We start from the raw sequence: 17233 nt of genomic DNA, 5'->3' as shown, positions 1-17233 counted from the left end.
ACATATATACATATAACATGCATATATATCTACATACGCATACATACACTCTGTATAAAAATTTAAAATATATAGATAAACAAGAAGGAGAAGAAAAAAACACATGAATCAACACTGCCTCCTAGAAATGATCACTTTTTTTTTCTTTTTAAAATTCTGTTAACATATAGTGCTGTATTGGTTTCTGGAGTAGAAATCAGTGATTCATGATAAGTGCCCTCTTTATTTTTTGTTTTAAAGATTTATTTATTTATTCATGAGAGACACAGACTAAGAGAGAGAGGCAGGGACATAGGCAAGGAGAAGGGAGAAGCAGGCTCCTCGCAGGAAAGCCTGATGCGGGACTGGATCTCGGATCCTGGGATCACAACCTGAGCCAAAGGCAGGCACCCAACCACTGAGCCACCCAAGTGTCCCCATAAGTGCCCTCTTTAATACCCATCGCCCATCTAGCCCGTCCTCCATCCACCTCCCTCCATTGACCCTCCATATTTTCTCTGGCACTAAGAGTCACTTGTGTCTTGTTTCGCTCTCTCCTTTTTCCCCTTTCCATATGCTCATCTGTATTCTTTCTGAAATTCCACATATGAATGAGATCATAGGGTATTTGTCTTTCTCTGACTGACTTATTTCACTTAGCATAATACACTCTAGTTGCATCCACATTGTTGCAAATGGCAAGATTCCATTCTTTTTGACCGCTGAATAATATTCCATTGTGTATATATATCACATCTTCTTCATCCATTCATCATTCGAGGACATTTGGACTGTCCATAGTTTGGGTATTATTGATAATGCTGCTATAAATGTTGGGGTGCATATGCCCCTTTGAATCAGTATTTTTGTATCCTCTGGGTAAATACCTAGTAGTGCAGTTACTAGATCATAGGGTAGTTCTATTTTTAACTTTCTGAGGAACCTCCAAGCTGTTCTCCAGAGTGGGTGTACCAGTTTGCATTCCACCAACAGTACAAGAGGGTTTCCTCTTTCTCCACATCCTTGCCAATATCTGTTGTTTCTTGTATTGTTAATTTTAGCTATTCTGACAGGTGTGAGATGGTATCTCATCATGGTTTTGATTTGTATTTCCCTGATAGTCATGTTGAGCATCTTTTCATGTGTCTGTTAGCCATCTGAATGTCTTCTTTGGAAAAGTATCTTTTTGTCTTCTGCTCTTTTCTTAATTGGATTATTTGGTTTTGGGGTGTTGAATTTGGTAAGTTCTTTATAGATTTTGGATACTAACACTTTAACAATATGTCATTGGCAAATATCTTCTCCCATTCTGTAAGCTACCTTTTAGTTTTGTTGATTACTTCCTTTGCTGTGTAGAAGGTTTTTATCCTGATGAAGTCCCAGTGGTTCATTTTTGCTTTTGTTTCCCTTGCCTTTGGCAATGTGTCTAATAAGAAGTTGCTCTAGCCGAAGTCAAAGAAGATTCTGCTTGTGTTTTCCTCCAGGATTTTATTTGTTTCCTGTCTCACATTAAGGTCTTTCTATTTTGAATTTATTTTTGCATTTAAATAAGATAGATAGATAGATAGATAGATAGATAGATAAATAAGACAAACACAATATGATACATTTTGAATTTATTTCTTTCACAATGGTGTAAGAAAGTGGTCCCTGAGCGGCTCAGCGGTTTAACACCTGCCTTCGGCCCAGGGTGTGATCCTGGAGACCTGGGATTGAGTCCCACGTCGGGTTCCCTGCGTGGAGCCTACTTCTTCCTCTGCCTATGTCGCTGCCTCTCTCTCTCTCTGTGTCTCTCATGAATAAATAAATAAAATCTTTAAAATAAATGAATAAATAAAAAGAAAGTGGTCCCTTTTCATTCTTCTACATGTTGCTGTCTAGTTTTCCTGAACACCATTTATTGAAGAGACCATCTTTTTTCCATTGGATATTCATCCTGCTCTGTTAAAGATTAGTTGACCTTGTACTTATGGATCCATTTCTGGGTTCTCTATTCTGTTCCATTGATCTATGTGTCTGTTTCTGGGCCAAAACCATACTCCCTTGGTGACTACAGCTTTGTAATTAATACAGCTTGAAATTGAGAATTATGATGCCTCCAGTTTTGATTTTCCTTTTCAGAATTGCTTTGGCTATTCAGGGTCTTTTTATAGTTCTATACAAATTTTAGAATTGTTTGTTCTCGCTCTGTGAAAAATGCTGGTGTTATTTTTATAGGGATTGCATTAAATGTGTAGATTGCTTTGGGTAGTATAGACATTTTAACAGTGTTCTTCTAATCCATGAGCATGGAATGCTTTTCTACTTCTTTGTGTCCTCTTCAATTTCTTTCATAAATGTTCTGTAGTTTTCAGAGTACAGATCTTTTACTTCTTTAGTTATATTTATTCGTAGGTATCTTATTGTTTTTGGTGTAATTGCAAGTGAGATTGATTCCATGATTTCTTTTTCTGCTGCATTGTTATTGGTGCATAAAAATGCAACAAGTTTCTGCACATTGATTTTTATATCCTGCAACTTTGCTGAATTGAGAAATGATCACTTTTTAAGTTTTGGTGTCTTGTTTGGTTTTTTTAAACCAAAAATTGGATCATTTTGTATGTGCTATTTCATAATTTGCTTTCTCTGCTTAAATGAGATATTGTACTAATATAAAATCTTGTCATTAAATAGACAACCACATCATTTTTTTATATCATAATTCTTAATGGTTGTATAGTATTGCACGGTATGATTGCATTATACCTTAGTCTCCTATTGCTGAAGATATTTTCTAGTTTTTTGGTATCAGAAACATCTTCGAACCTCATGGTTTAAACACTTGCCTAATTATTTTAAGATACGTTTTTAGAAGTGAATTTGCTGAAGAAAACTGTGCTCTTTCTTAAGACTCTAGATAAATATTGTTAAATTGCTCTTGGAAAAGTTACTAAGATTTACACCCTCTAGCAGTATGTATATCTATAATGGCACTGGTATTTTTAATCTTCATTAAAGTGGTAGGTGAGAGCCAGTCTTTCATTTATACCTATAGTTCGTGAATTAGCAGGGAATTTGTCCATGTTTTCATGATTATTGGCCTTTTTCTCCTGTTTCACATAGGAAATTATCTTACCAGTCCTTCGCTCTTTTTCTGTTTTTGTAGAAGCTCCTGATTTAGTAAGGATATTCTTCATTTATTGTATTTGTTACATTTTTCACAGTTTGTAATTTGTTGTCCTGTGCAGTTTCATCATACCTTTATTGCTTTAATATTTGATATGAACTTATGAAGTAGTCCTTTACCTACTTTGAATTTATAAATCACATTATTTTATTCTTTTATATTAGAAGTTAGTTGCATAGGACCATAGAACAAGATATGAAAATATAAAGCTAATTTTTAGTCTTGTTTTATATGTAGTGAAAAATGAATATCTAATTTTCTGCATTGCTTAAATGAAAGTTATGTTAAGGAAAGGTACTCTCACCATAACTGATATCTATTATTTGAAGCCACTGTCCCACCAACCCAAATAGGAAGTTATTAGAATTAGTTTGTTGACTTACGGCTATATGGTAATGATAATGAAAACAATATTTCTGTTAAGTTCCTATTACTTGCCAGGTATTATAAACCTTGTGGAATTTGATGTCAAAAAAGGGGAATTATTCACCTAATATTCTGTTGTAGTCTAGAGGAAAATACTAGATTGTGTGAACCATGAATCTGATCCAAAAATGTTATGTTTTATGAAAGTTTTGGTTCCATGTAATTTTTTCTTTTTTCGTTCAATAGGATTTGATTAAACAATATAATACATTAATAGAAGAAATGCTTCAAGTCCTCATCTATATTGTGGGTAAGATTAAAGCATGTCTAAATAAGATATGAGTTCTTTTTAGAGAAAACATTTATCTTTTTAGAGAAAACATTATCATTTTACTCTTCTCCCAAATATAGCATAGAATAGTAGAGATTAATATGACTAATGTGATTGATATATTTAGAAACCCAGCTTTTAAAAAAGCACAGCTCTATTAGATCTTTATTTTCAATACCTGATATTTAATTGTTTGGTCTTGTTTGTAGAGGTCTGGAATACAATTATCCTACTTAGAAATGTAGATAGAATTTTATTTATATATAAAATTTTAGTGTGACATATTTCTATGTAAAATATATTTTCATTGTGTCATTCTGTTGTTACTTTGTACAAATATTAGCCATACTTTTATTTTTTAATGTTCTGTATTATAGTCTTTGTTGATTTTATCAGCTAAGTAAAAGTTCTTAGCTTCTCATTCTGGCTGTTGTTTCTTACTTTACTGTAGCAGATACTACTTTATATTAGTAGTTCCTAGTGAGGATTCTAACCATTAATTACACCTGAAAACATGGGTTCATTTTACTTTTTGTCAGGAATTAGTTACTGACTGGCTGCTTATCTCAGCAGGAAGTATGGTAAACCTTCATTGCTAAATGAAATGTAAATGTGTAAAAGATTTTTAAATTAATGATATACTTTATTAAATTATAAAAACTTTAAAGGAATTTTTATGTTTGTTTTTGGATTATATGAAGAATTTCTAGCACCATATTTTTCTATTTTATATTTTTGCTGTTTTATTATTGCTACTATTATTTTGCTGTCATTGTGTTTATACAAATTTATTGGGTTTTTCCTCCTGTGTGATTTGATTCTTAGTTAATATTTGCTGTATTCTTGAGTATAACAAGTTCATTACTTTCAGAAGTCAGTATTTAATATATATATATCATTAATAATATAATGTGTAAACATGTAATTATGTAATATTCCATAGTAATTATATATTGTATTGTTATATATTTTATTATTATATTGCTATTATTTATAATATATTAACTATCAGCAGCATGGCATTTATATTCTTTAGGTCTCAGATGCCTGATTTGTAAAATTTGAAGCTAATCTGTATTATCTCTAAAGTTCAATCTAGCACTAAACTTTTAGGGAATATTCTTTTAGGTGAAAAAAATTAAAAAGTTACAAAATGCTTTACACATGTTAAGAGGAATGATCTGTCTGAAATGAATTCCCTTCACAGAAAAGTCATTCTTTGGCTAATTTGTAGAATTTATCAAATCTCTTAGGCAAAATTTCTTGTCTTTAAAATAACCTTGTTATAGATATCATAGGACTTTGTATACATATTGTAGTTTTGAAAATCAGTGGTGACATAAGACTGTAGGCCTTCTTAAGGCAATGGAAATTAGATGCTTTTGACACCAAAGAAGTTCCCATGTCACCTTAGCTATTTCCTCTATTTGGCAGTTTATTGAGATGAGAAATGGAAACATGATCATATGGTCATTTTAGCAACATCAGTCATTCTTAATACATACTAAATATTTTGTTTTTGAGTTTTCATTTTGTTCTTTCTTAAATAACAAGTAGAGGCAAAATTGAGAAAGATCTTGGAAGAAAAATTGTTGTTTAACAATGCCACTGCTCTTTCAATGCCATGTGCATTGTTTTCTGATTTAGAAACACATGCTAATTTAATTGAGAAGCCTTGTTTATAATGTATGGGAGTATGTTTATATATATTTCTGTGTGTTCTTGTGTGTATAAATTACAAGAAGGCCTGTGTTCTTTAGACCTCTTCATTTTTCTTCCTCCAACTTTTACAAACAAACTCTTGTTCAGATTTAGGAACATGTCCAAATAATTTATGGTCTCTCACAGACTTACTACAGTGTTCTGTGTATAAGTGTTCCTGGTAGGAGAGATTTAAATAGAAAATAATTTTTTTACGTTTTCATTTTTTATATTAGGAGAGCGTTATGTACCTGGAGTGGGAAATGTGACCAAGGAAGAGGTCACAATGAGAGAAATTATTCACCTGCTTTGTATTGAACCCATGCCACACAGTGCCATTGCCAAAAATTTACCTGAGAATGTAAGTCCGATACTGTTTTTTACTCCATTCACCTTAAAATGGGTTTTTCTTTTTCTTTTTTGTTAATTGGAAATTACTTTGAAGTTTGAGGAAAATTTGACAAATTTTGCAGATCTACAACTATTCATTCTTTAATGGTATACTTTAATTTTGGAATTTGAGGCATTAGGAAACATTTTAGAAACCTTATGGAAGTTTGGGAACATCAGAGCAACAAATTCCCTGGCTTTTTGTTTACCTTAAAATAAAATTTCTCCAGAGAAAAAAGAAGCTGCCTGAAATACCGAAACTATTTGGGTAGTGTATTAGTCTGCATCTTCTGAGAAGCAGAAGTCAAGACAAAACATGTAAGAATTTATTAGGAATGATGCCTAGGAGAGAAAATGGTGAGGGAGCTTGGAAAAGCTGGGGGAGCCATCAGATTGTCAGATGAGGCTGATTCCAAGTGAAAGAAGGAAGGAAAGTTAGATAGAAGCATTCTAGACCACTGGGTAATCTAATCTAGGCTTGATGTCTTCCCCAGTATCCCAGAGTGAGCCTGCATTAGTATCTCTGTTTCCTCTAACTGAGATCTGCAAGGTGTATTCTCATGGCCGTTGCAGGTGATACTTATATTTTTGTATACACTGATAATTGAAGTAGTAGTTGTAAAGATTAGGAGTCTCATATTTTTTCTCCTGAGATTTCATTATGAATTAGAACAGTGATTCTTACAATTAGACTTATCTGCTATCAAGGTGTTCTAGAGGAGTAGAGAAAAGCTTAGACTATTGGTTATTTTTCCAAAAAAATAATTATCTTTTTCCAGTTACGTTGTTAACTGATTCTCAAATCAACTATTTGGCATATCACCTTCATAATTTCTGCATATCCATCTATCAATTTTTTTAATTAATACACTTAAGAGTAACTTATTCTTTTTTCAAAGATTTATTTACTTGAGAGAAAGGGAGCACATGAACACAAAAGAGGAGGATGGACGGGGGCGGGGGGCGGGGAGGAGCAGATGGAGAGCATCTCAAGGCCGGCTCCCCACTGAATAGAGACCAGTGTGGGGCTCCATCTCAGGACCCATGAGATCATGATCTGAGCTGAAACCAAGTCAGATGTTCTACCAATTGAGCCACCTAGTCACTCCTAACGTATTTTTTCTTAGTATCTTTCTAAGCAAGTACTTTCAGTGAAAGAAGTTTAGATTCTGGAGTTTCTTTCCCTAATTCATATTAAAATAAGTGAGTAACTATTCAGAACTTAAAAAATATATAACTGTGCAACCTAAAATAATTTCTTATGCAACTGGTGATATACATACCATAGTTTGCAAAAGGAATGCTTTAAGGCATAGCCCTAACTTTGTTGCTTACCCCAAGTGCATTATATTAAAAGGAGGTTAAATTTTATACTTTTTGTGAAACTGTAGGAATCTGTGAGCCTGATTTAATATCTTGACTATGTTCCTTTTTTTTTTTAAGATTTTATTTATTTATTCATGAGAGACACAGAGAGAGGCAGAGACAGGCAGAGGGAGAAACAGCTCCTCCCAGGGAGTCTGATACAGGACTCGATCCCAGGACCTTGGGATCATGACCTGAGCCAAAGGCAGATGCTCAACCACTGAGCTACCCAAGTGCTCCCTTGACTATGTTCTTATTCTGACTTTAAATAACTTCATAAAAAAATAATATTCCTCAATTAAGGAAAAGTTACAGGCATTCAGAAAATTATTATAACGCAGAAGCCAGAATACATTTGGGCATCTACCTGTATTTTGCTGTAGATCTCATTTATTTTATAACCTTGGCTTTAGGTATGGTTAGCATGGACATGTGCTTCAAGGATGTGTGTGATGAACATATTACTTAAAGGAAAGCTCTTTTTCTTTGAACTGTTGGGTGGGTGTGTGTATCTATATGTATACATGTATGAGGACAAACTTAGATACAACTTCCGCCTTAAGTAGTTTATTTCTAGATTTTACTTCTGTTAAGAAATTGGTTCCTCGGGGCACCTGGGTGGCTCAGTGGTTGAGTGTCTGCCTTTGGCTCAAGTCATGATCCTGGGGTCCTGGGATCCAGTCCTGCATCAGGCTCCCCAAGGGGAGCCTGCTTCTTCCTCTGCCTATGTTTCTGCCTCTCTCTGTGTCTCTCATTAATAAATAAATAAAATCTTAAAAAAAAAAAAGAAAGAACTTGGTTCCGCAAAGCTACTTGGTTTCAGACCAAATTTTTTTATATTGGAAGTTGATCTTTTTTTTATTGCTTACAAACTTCAAGAATGCTGTTAAAGGGATCCCTGGGTGGCGCAGCGGTTTGGCGCCTGCCTTTGGCCCAGGGCGCGATCCTGGAGACCCAGGATCGAATCCCACGTTGGGCTCCCGGTGCATGGAGCCTGCTTCTCCCTCTGCCTGTGTCTTTGCCTCTCTCTCTCTCTCTCTCTCTCTCTCTCTCTCTGTGACTGTCATAAATAAATAAAAAAAAATTTAAATTTTTTTTTTTAATTTTTATTTATTTATGATAGTCACAGAGAGAGAGAGAGAGAGAGGCAGAGACATAGGCAGAGGGAGAAGCAGGCTCCATGCACTGGGAGCCTGATGTGGGATTCGATCCCGGGTCTCCAGGATCGCGCCCTGGGCCAAAGGCAGGCGCCAAACCGCTGCGCCACCCAGGGATCCCAATAAAAAAAAAAATTAAAAAAAAAAAAAAAAGAATGCTGTTAAAATGTATTTCAGTTTACAGTAAGAGAAGGAACAGTCACTGCATGAAAGTAAAAATGACAAAAATGTTGTCTCAACAGGAAAATAATGAAACTGGCCTAGAGAACGTCATTAACAAAGTGGCCACATTTAAGTAAGTACTTAATATTTATGCTTATTCTGAGAGGTAAACCAATCTTTGCTTTTGTACTTTGGATACTTTGTAGAAGCTCTGAAGTCTCTGCCTGAACTCCTAAGAACAAGAATGGAGTACAGATAAAAAAGGGTGAAAATGAGGGGTTGCTCAGTAAGCACTTAGTATGTGTTTGTTAAAGAAATGAGTATCTTTGACAGATATATGAGAAATGCTCATTTATGATTTAAAGTGACTGAGTGAGTACAGTTGACTCTTCAACACAGGTTTGAATAGCTTGAGTCTACTTATAAGTGGAGATTTTATAGTACAGTACTGTAAGCATATTTTCTCTTCCTTATGCTTTTCTTAATATCATTTTCTTTCTTCTAGCTTACTTTATTATAAAAAATATGGTGTATAATACATTTAACAAACAAAATATATATTAATTGACTTTATGCTGTTAGTAAGGTTCTTGGTCAGTAGTAGGCTAAGTAGTAGGCTATTAATAGTTAAGTTTTTGGTTGATTAAAGAAACAGAAGATGAACAACAAATGGAAAGATATTACATGCCCATGGTTCAGAAGAATTAATATTATTAAAATGTCCATATTATCTAAAGCAGTCTGTAGATTCAGTGCAATCTCTATCAAAATACCAACAGCATTTTTCACAAAACTAGAACAAATAATACTAAAAGTTGCATGAAACTACAAAAGACCCCAAATAGCCAAAGAAATCTTGAGAAAAAAGAACAAAGCTTGGAATTGTCACAATTCCAGATTTTCAAGATATACTACAGAGTTTAGTGGTCAAAACAGTATGGTCAGAATGGCTAAATCAAAAACACAAGAAACAGTAAGTGTTTGGTGAGGATGCAGAGAAAAAGGAATCCTTTCGTACTGTTGGTGGGAATGCAAACTGGTGTAGCCGTTGTGGAAACAGTATGGAGGTTCTTCAAAAAGTTAAAAGTTGAACTACTTTATGATCCTGTAATCATACTACTGGTTTTTTGCCCAAAAAACAAAAACACTAATTCAAAGGGATACATGTACCCTATGTTTATTGCAGCATTATTTACAATAGCCACATTAGGAAAGCAGCCCACGTATCCATTAGTAGATGAGTGGATAAAGAAGAGGTGATATATATTATACAATGGAACATTATTCAGCCATAAAAAGAATGAAATCTTGCCATTTGCAACAACATAGCTGGAGCTAGAGAGTAAGTATAATGCTGAGTGAAATAAGTCAGAGAAAGACAGATAACATATGATCTCACTCATATGTGAAATGTAAGAAATAAAACAAATGAACAAAGGGTGGGGAGAAGAGAGAGAAACCAAGAAACAGACTCTTAAGTATAGAGAACAAACCAGTGGTTGCCAAAGGGGAGATTGGTGGTGGGATGGGTGAAATAGGTGATGGGCATTAAGGAATGCACTTGTGATAAGCAGTGGGTGGTATATGGAATTGTTGAATCATTATATTTTACCCCTGAAGTTAATATAACAATTAAAATAATAGTTAAAAAAAAACACAGTATGCTAGTTGCACAAAAACAGGTATATAGATCAGTGGAACAAAAAGAGAGCCCAGAAGTAAACCCATGATTATATGGTCAATTAAGCTATGACAAAGGAGGCAAGAATATACAATAGGGAAAATACAATCTCCTCAGTACATGGTATTGGGGAAAAAACTGGACTACTTATTAATACCATACTCAAAAATAAACCCAGCATGGATTAAAAATTCTAATGTGAGACCTGAAGCCATAAAAAATCATAAAACAGAACACAGGCAGTAATTTCTCTGACCAGCCATAGCAACATTTTTCTAAATATGTCTCCTAAGATGACAAGTGAAACAAAAGCAAAAATAAACTATTGGGACTACATTAAAATAAAAATCTTTTGCACAATGAAAGAAACAATCAACAAACAAAAAGGCAGTATACTGAATGGGAGATTTTGTAATGGATTCTATAAGATACATGAAATGGAAATAAGATTTTAAGTGTATTAATTCTTGAAATTAAAAAACTTCCTATTGGTAGTGAATTTCTACGTTTCAAATTGTTATATCTATAAATAAATTACTAGTTTTAAATAACTTTTAAAATTGGATATAGCTTTTTTTTATGGTTTAATAATACTTAATAAAATATTTCACTTAAAACTCAATAGAAACCAAAAGCTATTTAATGTGCTGAACAAATATGATGTATTCCTTTTGGCTTTGATGCTTTTCCTTATAGTGCTATGTAAAGGATTCAACACTTTTTTTTAAAGATTTATTTATTTATTTTATAGAAAAAGATCGTAATGGGGGACAGAGGGAAAGAGAGAATCTCAAGCAGACTCCCCACTGAGCACAAGCTAGACTCGAGGCTCAATCTCAGGACCCTGAGATCATGACCTGAGCCAAAATCAAGAGTCAGACACTTAACCAACTGATCCACCCACTGCCCCAACACTGTATTTTCATCTACAATTTGACATCTCACTACCATTTTAGAAAGCCTTAGCAAATTAAGTAGGGCATGAGATTAGGTCAGTATAGTAGAAAGCTTCCTCAGATTTACTTAAATTTCTTAATTATGGGGACTCCTGGGTGGCTCAGTGGTTGAGCATCTGCCTTTGGCTCAGGTTGTGATCCCAAGGTCTGGGGATTGAGTCCCACATCAGGCTCCTTACGAGGAGCCTGCTTCTCCCTCCACCTAGGTCTCTGTCTCTCTCTGTGTGTCTCTCATGAATAAATAAATAAAATACTTTTTTTAAAAATTTCTGAATTATGAAACACAACTTGGCTGTTATCAGGACTTTGAGTCTGCAATGTAGGTTTTTAGTTTTACTGTTGGAATGAAATTAGTCATTTCAGTTTAAGCAAGCTGATAAATGACTATATTTTAGGTTTTTGTTTTGTCAGGATTGTATCCTACAAAAACACTGCTGTTCATCTCTGTATTTTCTATTTAGGAAACCAGGTGTGTCAGGCCATGGAGTTTATGAACTGAAAGACGAATCATTGAAAGACTTCAATATGTACTTTTATCATTATTCCAAAACACAGCATAGCAAGGTAGGAAAAGATATCATCTTCAGTAATTAAGCCTAAAGTGCTTTATGGTTTCTAACTCTACAGAAAATTTCCTAAAGTGCTTTATGGTTTCTAACAGAAAATCAGACTGGTTCTCACTAATAGAGGCCATTATCTCACCCAAGAAATTAAAATTGAATCAGTAATGTTATCTAGTATACAGGCAATATTTAAATTTTTCTAATTTACCAAAAAGATCCTTTTTGGTAAATCCTCATTACTCATGAGGAGGAAGATTCCATCTAGAATGCTGTACCTTATTTGGTGTCATGTTTCTGCAATCTCTTTTAATTTAAGATAATCTTTTTGCCTTTTTTGTCTTTCATAATATTGCCATTTCTGTAGAGTACAGACTAGTGATCTTTTAGAATATCCTACACTCAGGATGTGCCTGATTGTATTCTCATGGTTAGATTCAAGGTAAACTTTTTGGGGCAAGAACATTATATAGGTAATATATTGTATCACATCAGTGGGTACATAATGTCTATTTGTCACATTAAGGGTAACATTAAGTTTGATAACTTAGGGCAAAGTCTGGACTTGTCCTTACAAATATGAATCAATAATTTCCAGCCCATAGTACAAGACCCTGAATCTAATAGGCACTAAATGAGTATTATTGACTGAAAGAATGGGGAATAAAATCTTGAGGAGGTATGTTACTCATCTGATTTGCAGTGGCTTTTCCTTGGACAGTCATTTTATTTCTGGCACAAGGTAACATTTTGATTACATACATAGTATGTAGTATGTATTTTGGTAGGCTCAGTGATCTTTCCTGCCTGCTTCAAAGTATTCCATTTGTTTCATGCTTGCCAAGCAGTATATTTAAAGATACTTTTTTTTTTTGTATACATAGGCAGAACATATGCAGAAAAAAAGGAGAAAACAAGAAAACAAAGATGAAGGTAAAAAGTGAGATTCTGAATTGACTCATTTTTTAAGATTTTATTTATTTTGAGAGCGAGTGAGTAGGGGAAGGGACAGAGGTGGGGGAGAGAGACAAGTAGACTCCGCTCCAAGCACAGAGCCCCATGCAAGCCTCAGTTTCATGACCCTGAGATCATGACTTGAGCCAAAATCAAGAATCAGACGCTTAAATGACTGAGCCACCCATGTGCCCCTGAATTGACTCATTTTGAGTATTTTCTGTGGTTTTGTATCAGCAGAGCATACAGTGTTCTTCATTTTTGTTTTTGTTGTTTTTTAAGAGTAGGCAACTAATGGAAGTGCAAAGAACCCTTTAATTCTTGTCCTCATATTAAAATATGGCTTATATCAATGGTGATAGAACATTAAGTTTATAACAAATAGAGTTTATTTCGGGTGATTGATAATAGTGACTTATATTTCCCGTGACATTGTTGTGTTCGGTGCTTTAAAGGTAACAGAAAACAGGTGATTTTTTTACTGTAATATATGATTTTGATATACACAATTTAGCGTGTAGGATAACCCAAATAAAAATGTACTTCTTTGCTCTTCTCCTATACATCTCCCACTTACTATAGCATTACCACCACCACCACCTCCTGAATTCTGCCCTGCTTTCAGCAAAGTGGTTAACCTTCTCAATTGTGATATCATGATGTACATTCTCAGGACCATATTTGAGCGGGCAATTGACACAGATTCTAACTTGTGGACTGAAGGGATGCTTCAGATGGTATGTATACTTGAAATATTTTTTTTCTACTTCCAATATTGTCTCTACTTCATAGAGTTTGTGAGGAACCAAGGAGAAGATCTTTGGTCTAACATTGTCATTCAGAACCATACTAGAGCACCTGAGACCTAAGGGTCATTAAAAACACTTTAGAGGGCAGCCCGGGTGGCTCAGCGGTTTAGCGCCGCCTTCAGCTCAGGGCCTGATCCTGGAAACCCGGGATCGAGTCCCATGTCGGGCTCCCTGCATGGAGCCTGCTTCTCCCTCTGCCTGTGTCTCTGTCTCTGTCTCTCTCTCTGTCTCTGTCTCTCTCTCTCCCTCTCCCTGTGTGTCTCTCATGAATAAATAAAATCTTAAAAAAAAAAAAAAACACCTTAGATGTGGCAAAGACTTTCTAAGTCATACACTCTCATGTTTTTAGTATCCTTACTCTTGAGAACCATCTATATTGGGGGGAAATAAAAACCTTTCCTGCAAATAATAAATTGATGTATTCTTATTGCATCATAATTTTCTATATTTATTTCACTTGTATTATGAAAAATATAATAAAGACTTGGAAGACAGACTTGAATCTTGGGTTACCCCGATTCCTATTTAAGAGCAAAGAATAATTTCCCCATTAGTAAGTGGGTATAAGTACAATTATTTCATAGAGATTTTATGAGAATTAGCTCATTAAGTTGAAGTGGCTATTTTTTCTTGATATTGTTATTGATAAATTCCTTAGTAGTGTTACCCTTTGGTAGCTGTAACTGGGTATTTATTTAATTTATTTTAAAATTTAATTAATTTAATTTAATTGATTTTCTTTCTTCCTTGGCTTTTTTGGTTTGGAGGCTCTAAATGCTGTCATACTATATGTGTATCTCAGTTTTTGTCCTAACAGTGGTAAATACATTAGTAAAAAATTTCAAACCATGGAGATATAGTTGAAATCAAAAGTTAAAATTTCTTCCCCTATCTCCTAGTGTCCTACCTAGGAGATAAGCGCTGTTCAAAGTTTGTATCTTCTGGAAATAATGTATCTTCCACATTAGCACAAATGGGACTATCTCGTTCTCGATAGATGTATATTCCATTGTATGGATATGTATAGTGCATTTAACCAGTCTCCTATTAATAAATATTTAGGGTGTTTTTAGGTCTCTGTATGACAACACTGAAATGAACATCCTTGTACAAATATCTTTACATTGTACTAGGTCTGTTCTTTATGTTTTTGGTAAATATTGTCAAATTGGCCTTCAAAAATGTTACTACACCAGTTTACTTTGCCATACCAATGTAGTGAAAAGTGCCTATTTCCCAGCACCTCAGCCAGCTCTGTATTGTATTAAACTCTAAAATTTTTGCCACTCTAATAGGTGAAAAACAGGATGATCTTGTTTCAGTTCACGTTTCTTTAATTTTAAGTGACGTTGAACATTTTTCATATGTGTATTTCTCCTTTCTCTTTCTGTAAACTTCTTGTTCATAATCTTTTCCCCTTTTTTACCGGTCAGATTGCTTATTTTTCACCTTCATTTAAAATAGGGCAGCCCCGGTGGCTTGGTTTAGCACTGTCTTCGGCCCAGGATCGGGTCCTGCGTCGGGCTCCCTGTGTGGAGCCTGCTTCTCCCTCTGCCTGTGTCCTTGCCTCTCTTTCTCTCTCTCTCTGTGTCTCTCATGGATAAATAAATAAAATCTTAAAATAAAATAAAATAATTAAATAAAATATATGTACCTGGGGTGCGTGGGTGGCTTTGTCCATTAAGTCTGCAGCTCAGGCCATGATCCCAGGGTCCTGAGATCAAGCCCCATTTCGAGCTCTCAGATCAGCGGGGAGCCTGCTTCTCCCTCTCCCTCTTCTGCCACTCCCCCTACTTGTGCTCTCTCTGTGTCTCTCTGTCAAATAAATAAAATCTTTTTTTAAAAAAAAGTATAAGGGATCCCCGGGTGGCTCAGCAGTTTAGCGCCTGCCTTTGGTGCAGGGCACGATCCTGGAGTCCTGGGATTGGGTCCCATGTCGGGCTCCTGGCATGGAGCCTGCTTCTCCCTCTGCCTGTGTCTCTGCCTCTCTCTCTCTCTCTCTCTCTCTCTCTCTCTCTCTATGTGTATCATGAATAAATAAATAAAATCTTTAAAAAATAATAAAATGAAGTATATTTACCTGAGGAAGCACAGTGTTATAAATCTTTTCATATTCCTCTTTCAGGCATTTCATATTCTGGCATTGGGTTTACTAGAAGAAAAGCAACAGCTTCAAAAAGCTCCTGAAGAAGAAGTGACATTTGACTTTTACCATAAGGCTTCAAGTACGTTTTAGTATTGATTTTCCGCATAGTTTCAGATAATTACCAATTTGTAAGTGAAAGTTCAGCTCTTACAGAGTGTTAATCTGCCACTTCTTAAAGCATAGACAATTCTGAAGTTAAGACTTTTCCTAGTATCTTTAGTTCTTAACTAATGTGTTCAATAAAAATATGTTTTTAATCCCCTACTAAAATCTTTTTACTGCATGATCCCCCTTCCTTTTTTGAGTGGGGGATGCATACATTAATGGTTCTTACTTTGATTGTCTCAGTATTACAGATATTTGCTGTTTCATCAACCATAACATTCATACTACCCATCTACATACGATATTAATGTCCCTGAGTGTAAAATGATTGTACACATCTGAGTGAATGATAATATGTTTGTCTTGTACTTTCTTCTTGGCTGAACAGGATAGGTTGATATTAGATTTCTATGAAGATTTATTTATTAGATTAAGATAGTTTCATCAAAGCATACTCCAGGGACATTGATTATGAGACCAATAGGAAAAAGACATACAAACTGTATTTTTAGCTCCTTGAAGACATTGTAAACCTACTCAGTTTATGGATATAAACCACCCCCACTTTTATTTTTTGGGGAGCTTTTGTTCTCATTAACCACTTTTACTAGACAGTGAGCCAAGTATAGGAAAGACCAGAGACAGATCATTGAAGGTAGAAGGTAGCTTTCACTTAGCAGCCCCAGTGAAAAATGTATTAAGAGTTCAAAAAATTATTCAAGTTTTTCAAGTTGTCTAATTTAGTACTGAGTGCTTTATGTCTTTGCTGATTGTTCTGTTGAAAAATTGCAATTAAGGGAGTGTTTGTGAACTTTGGTTATTAATGTGAATAACGCTAATTACAGATTATAATTTATATATAACTATGAAGGTTTTTTGTAACTTCTCTGTTTTAAAAAAGGATTGGGAAGTTCAGCCATGAATGCTCAGAATATACAAATGCTTTTGGAAAAACTCAAAGGAATTCCTCAGTTAGAAGGCCAAAAGGACATGATAACATGGATACTCCAGGTAAATTTGATAAATAAACTGATCATATATTGGTTTAAGTATTAAATAATCCTCTGTTTACCTGTAATGTTAAGCCACTAGTCTCCGGTTGTAAAATCATTTAGTACAGATTTCATAGTCACTCATATTTTTTTCATGTTTTAGAGGAAGGTGTTTTGTTTTGTTTTGTTTTGCTAAATTAAGATTTATTCATTTGTGTCATTATTTAATCAGTATCTTTTGAATGCCTTTCATGTGCCATGGTCATTTCTAGACAACACAGATAAGATGCTTACTATCCTGAAGCATATACACTAGTTGAGGTACAGGTAGTGAACAAGAAAAGGATAATTCAGTAGATGAATAGAGGATGACTTCATATGGGTAATCAAGAAAGGCCTCTTTTGGGGTGCCT

General features: G+C 34.7%; 1 protein-coding gene across 2 annotated transcripts in view; it reads left to right on the top strand.

Annotated features, from left to right (window-relative positions):
• Window positions 1-17233, top strand: part of UBR1 (ubiquitin protein ligase E3 component n-recognin 1) — a 138838-nt gene that overhangs the window by 73146 nt on the left and 48459 nt on the right. For both annotated transcript variants that reach the window (XM_055316814.1, XM_055316815.1), the window contains 8 exons: window positions 3758-3821; window positions 5780-5904; window positions 8698-8750; window positions 11716-11818; window positions 12699-12747; window positions 13351-13505; window positions 15703-15802; window positions 16730-16839. In XM_055316814.1, the coding sequence (XP_055172789.1) occupies window positions 3758-3821; window positions 5780-5904; window positions 8698-8750; window positions 11716-11818; window positions 12699-12747; window positions 13351-13505; window positions 15703-15802; window positions 16730-16839 (759 nt within the window). The remainder of the gene's footprint in view (window positions 1-3757; window positions 3822-5779; window positions 5905-8697; window positions 8751-11715; window positions 11819-12698; window positions 12748-13350; window positions 13506-15702; window positions 15803-16729; window positions 16840-17233) is intronic.

Source organism: Nyctereutes procyonoides, unplaced genomic scaffold (assembly GCF_905146905.1).
Source record: "Nyctereutes procyonoides isolate TBG_1078 unplaced genomic scaffold, NYPRO_anot_genome, whole genome shotgun sequence".
Taxonomy (NCBI): domain Eukaryota; kingdom Metazoa; phylum Chordata; class Mammalia; order Carnivora; family Canidae; genus Nyctereutes; species Nyctereutes procyonoides.
The sequence above is the reverse complement of the archived record's forward strand: the minus strand, read 5'-3'. Positions and strand labels throughout refer to the sequence as shown.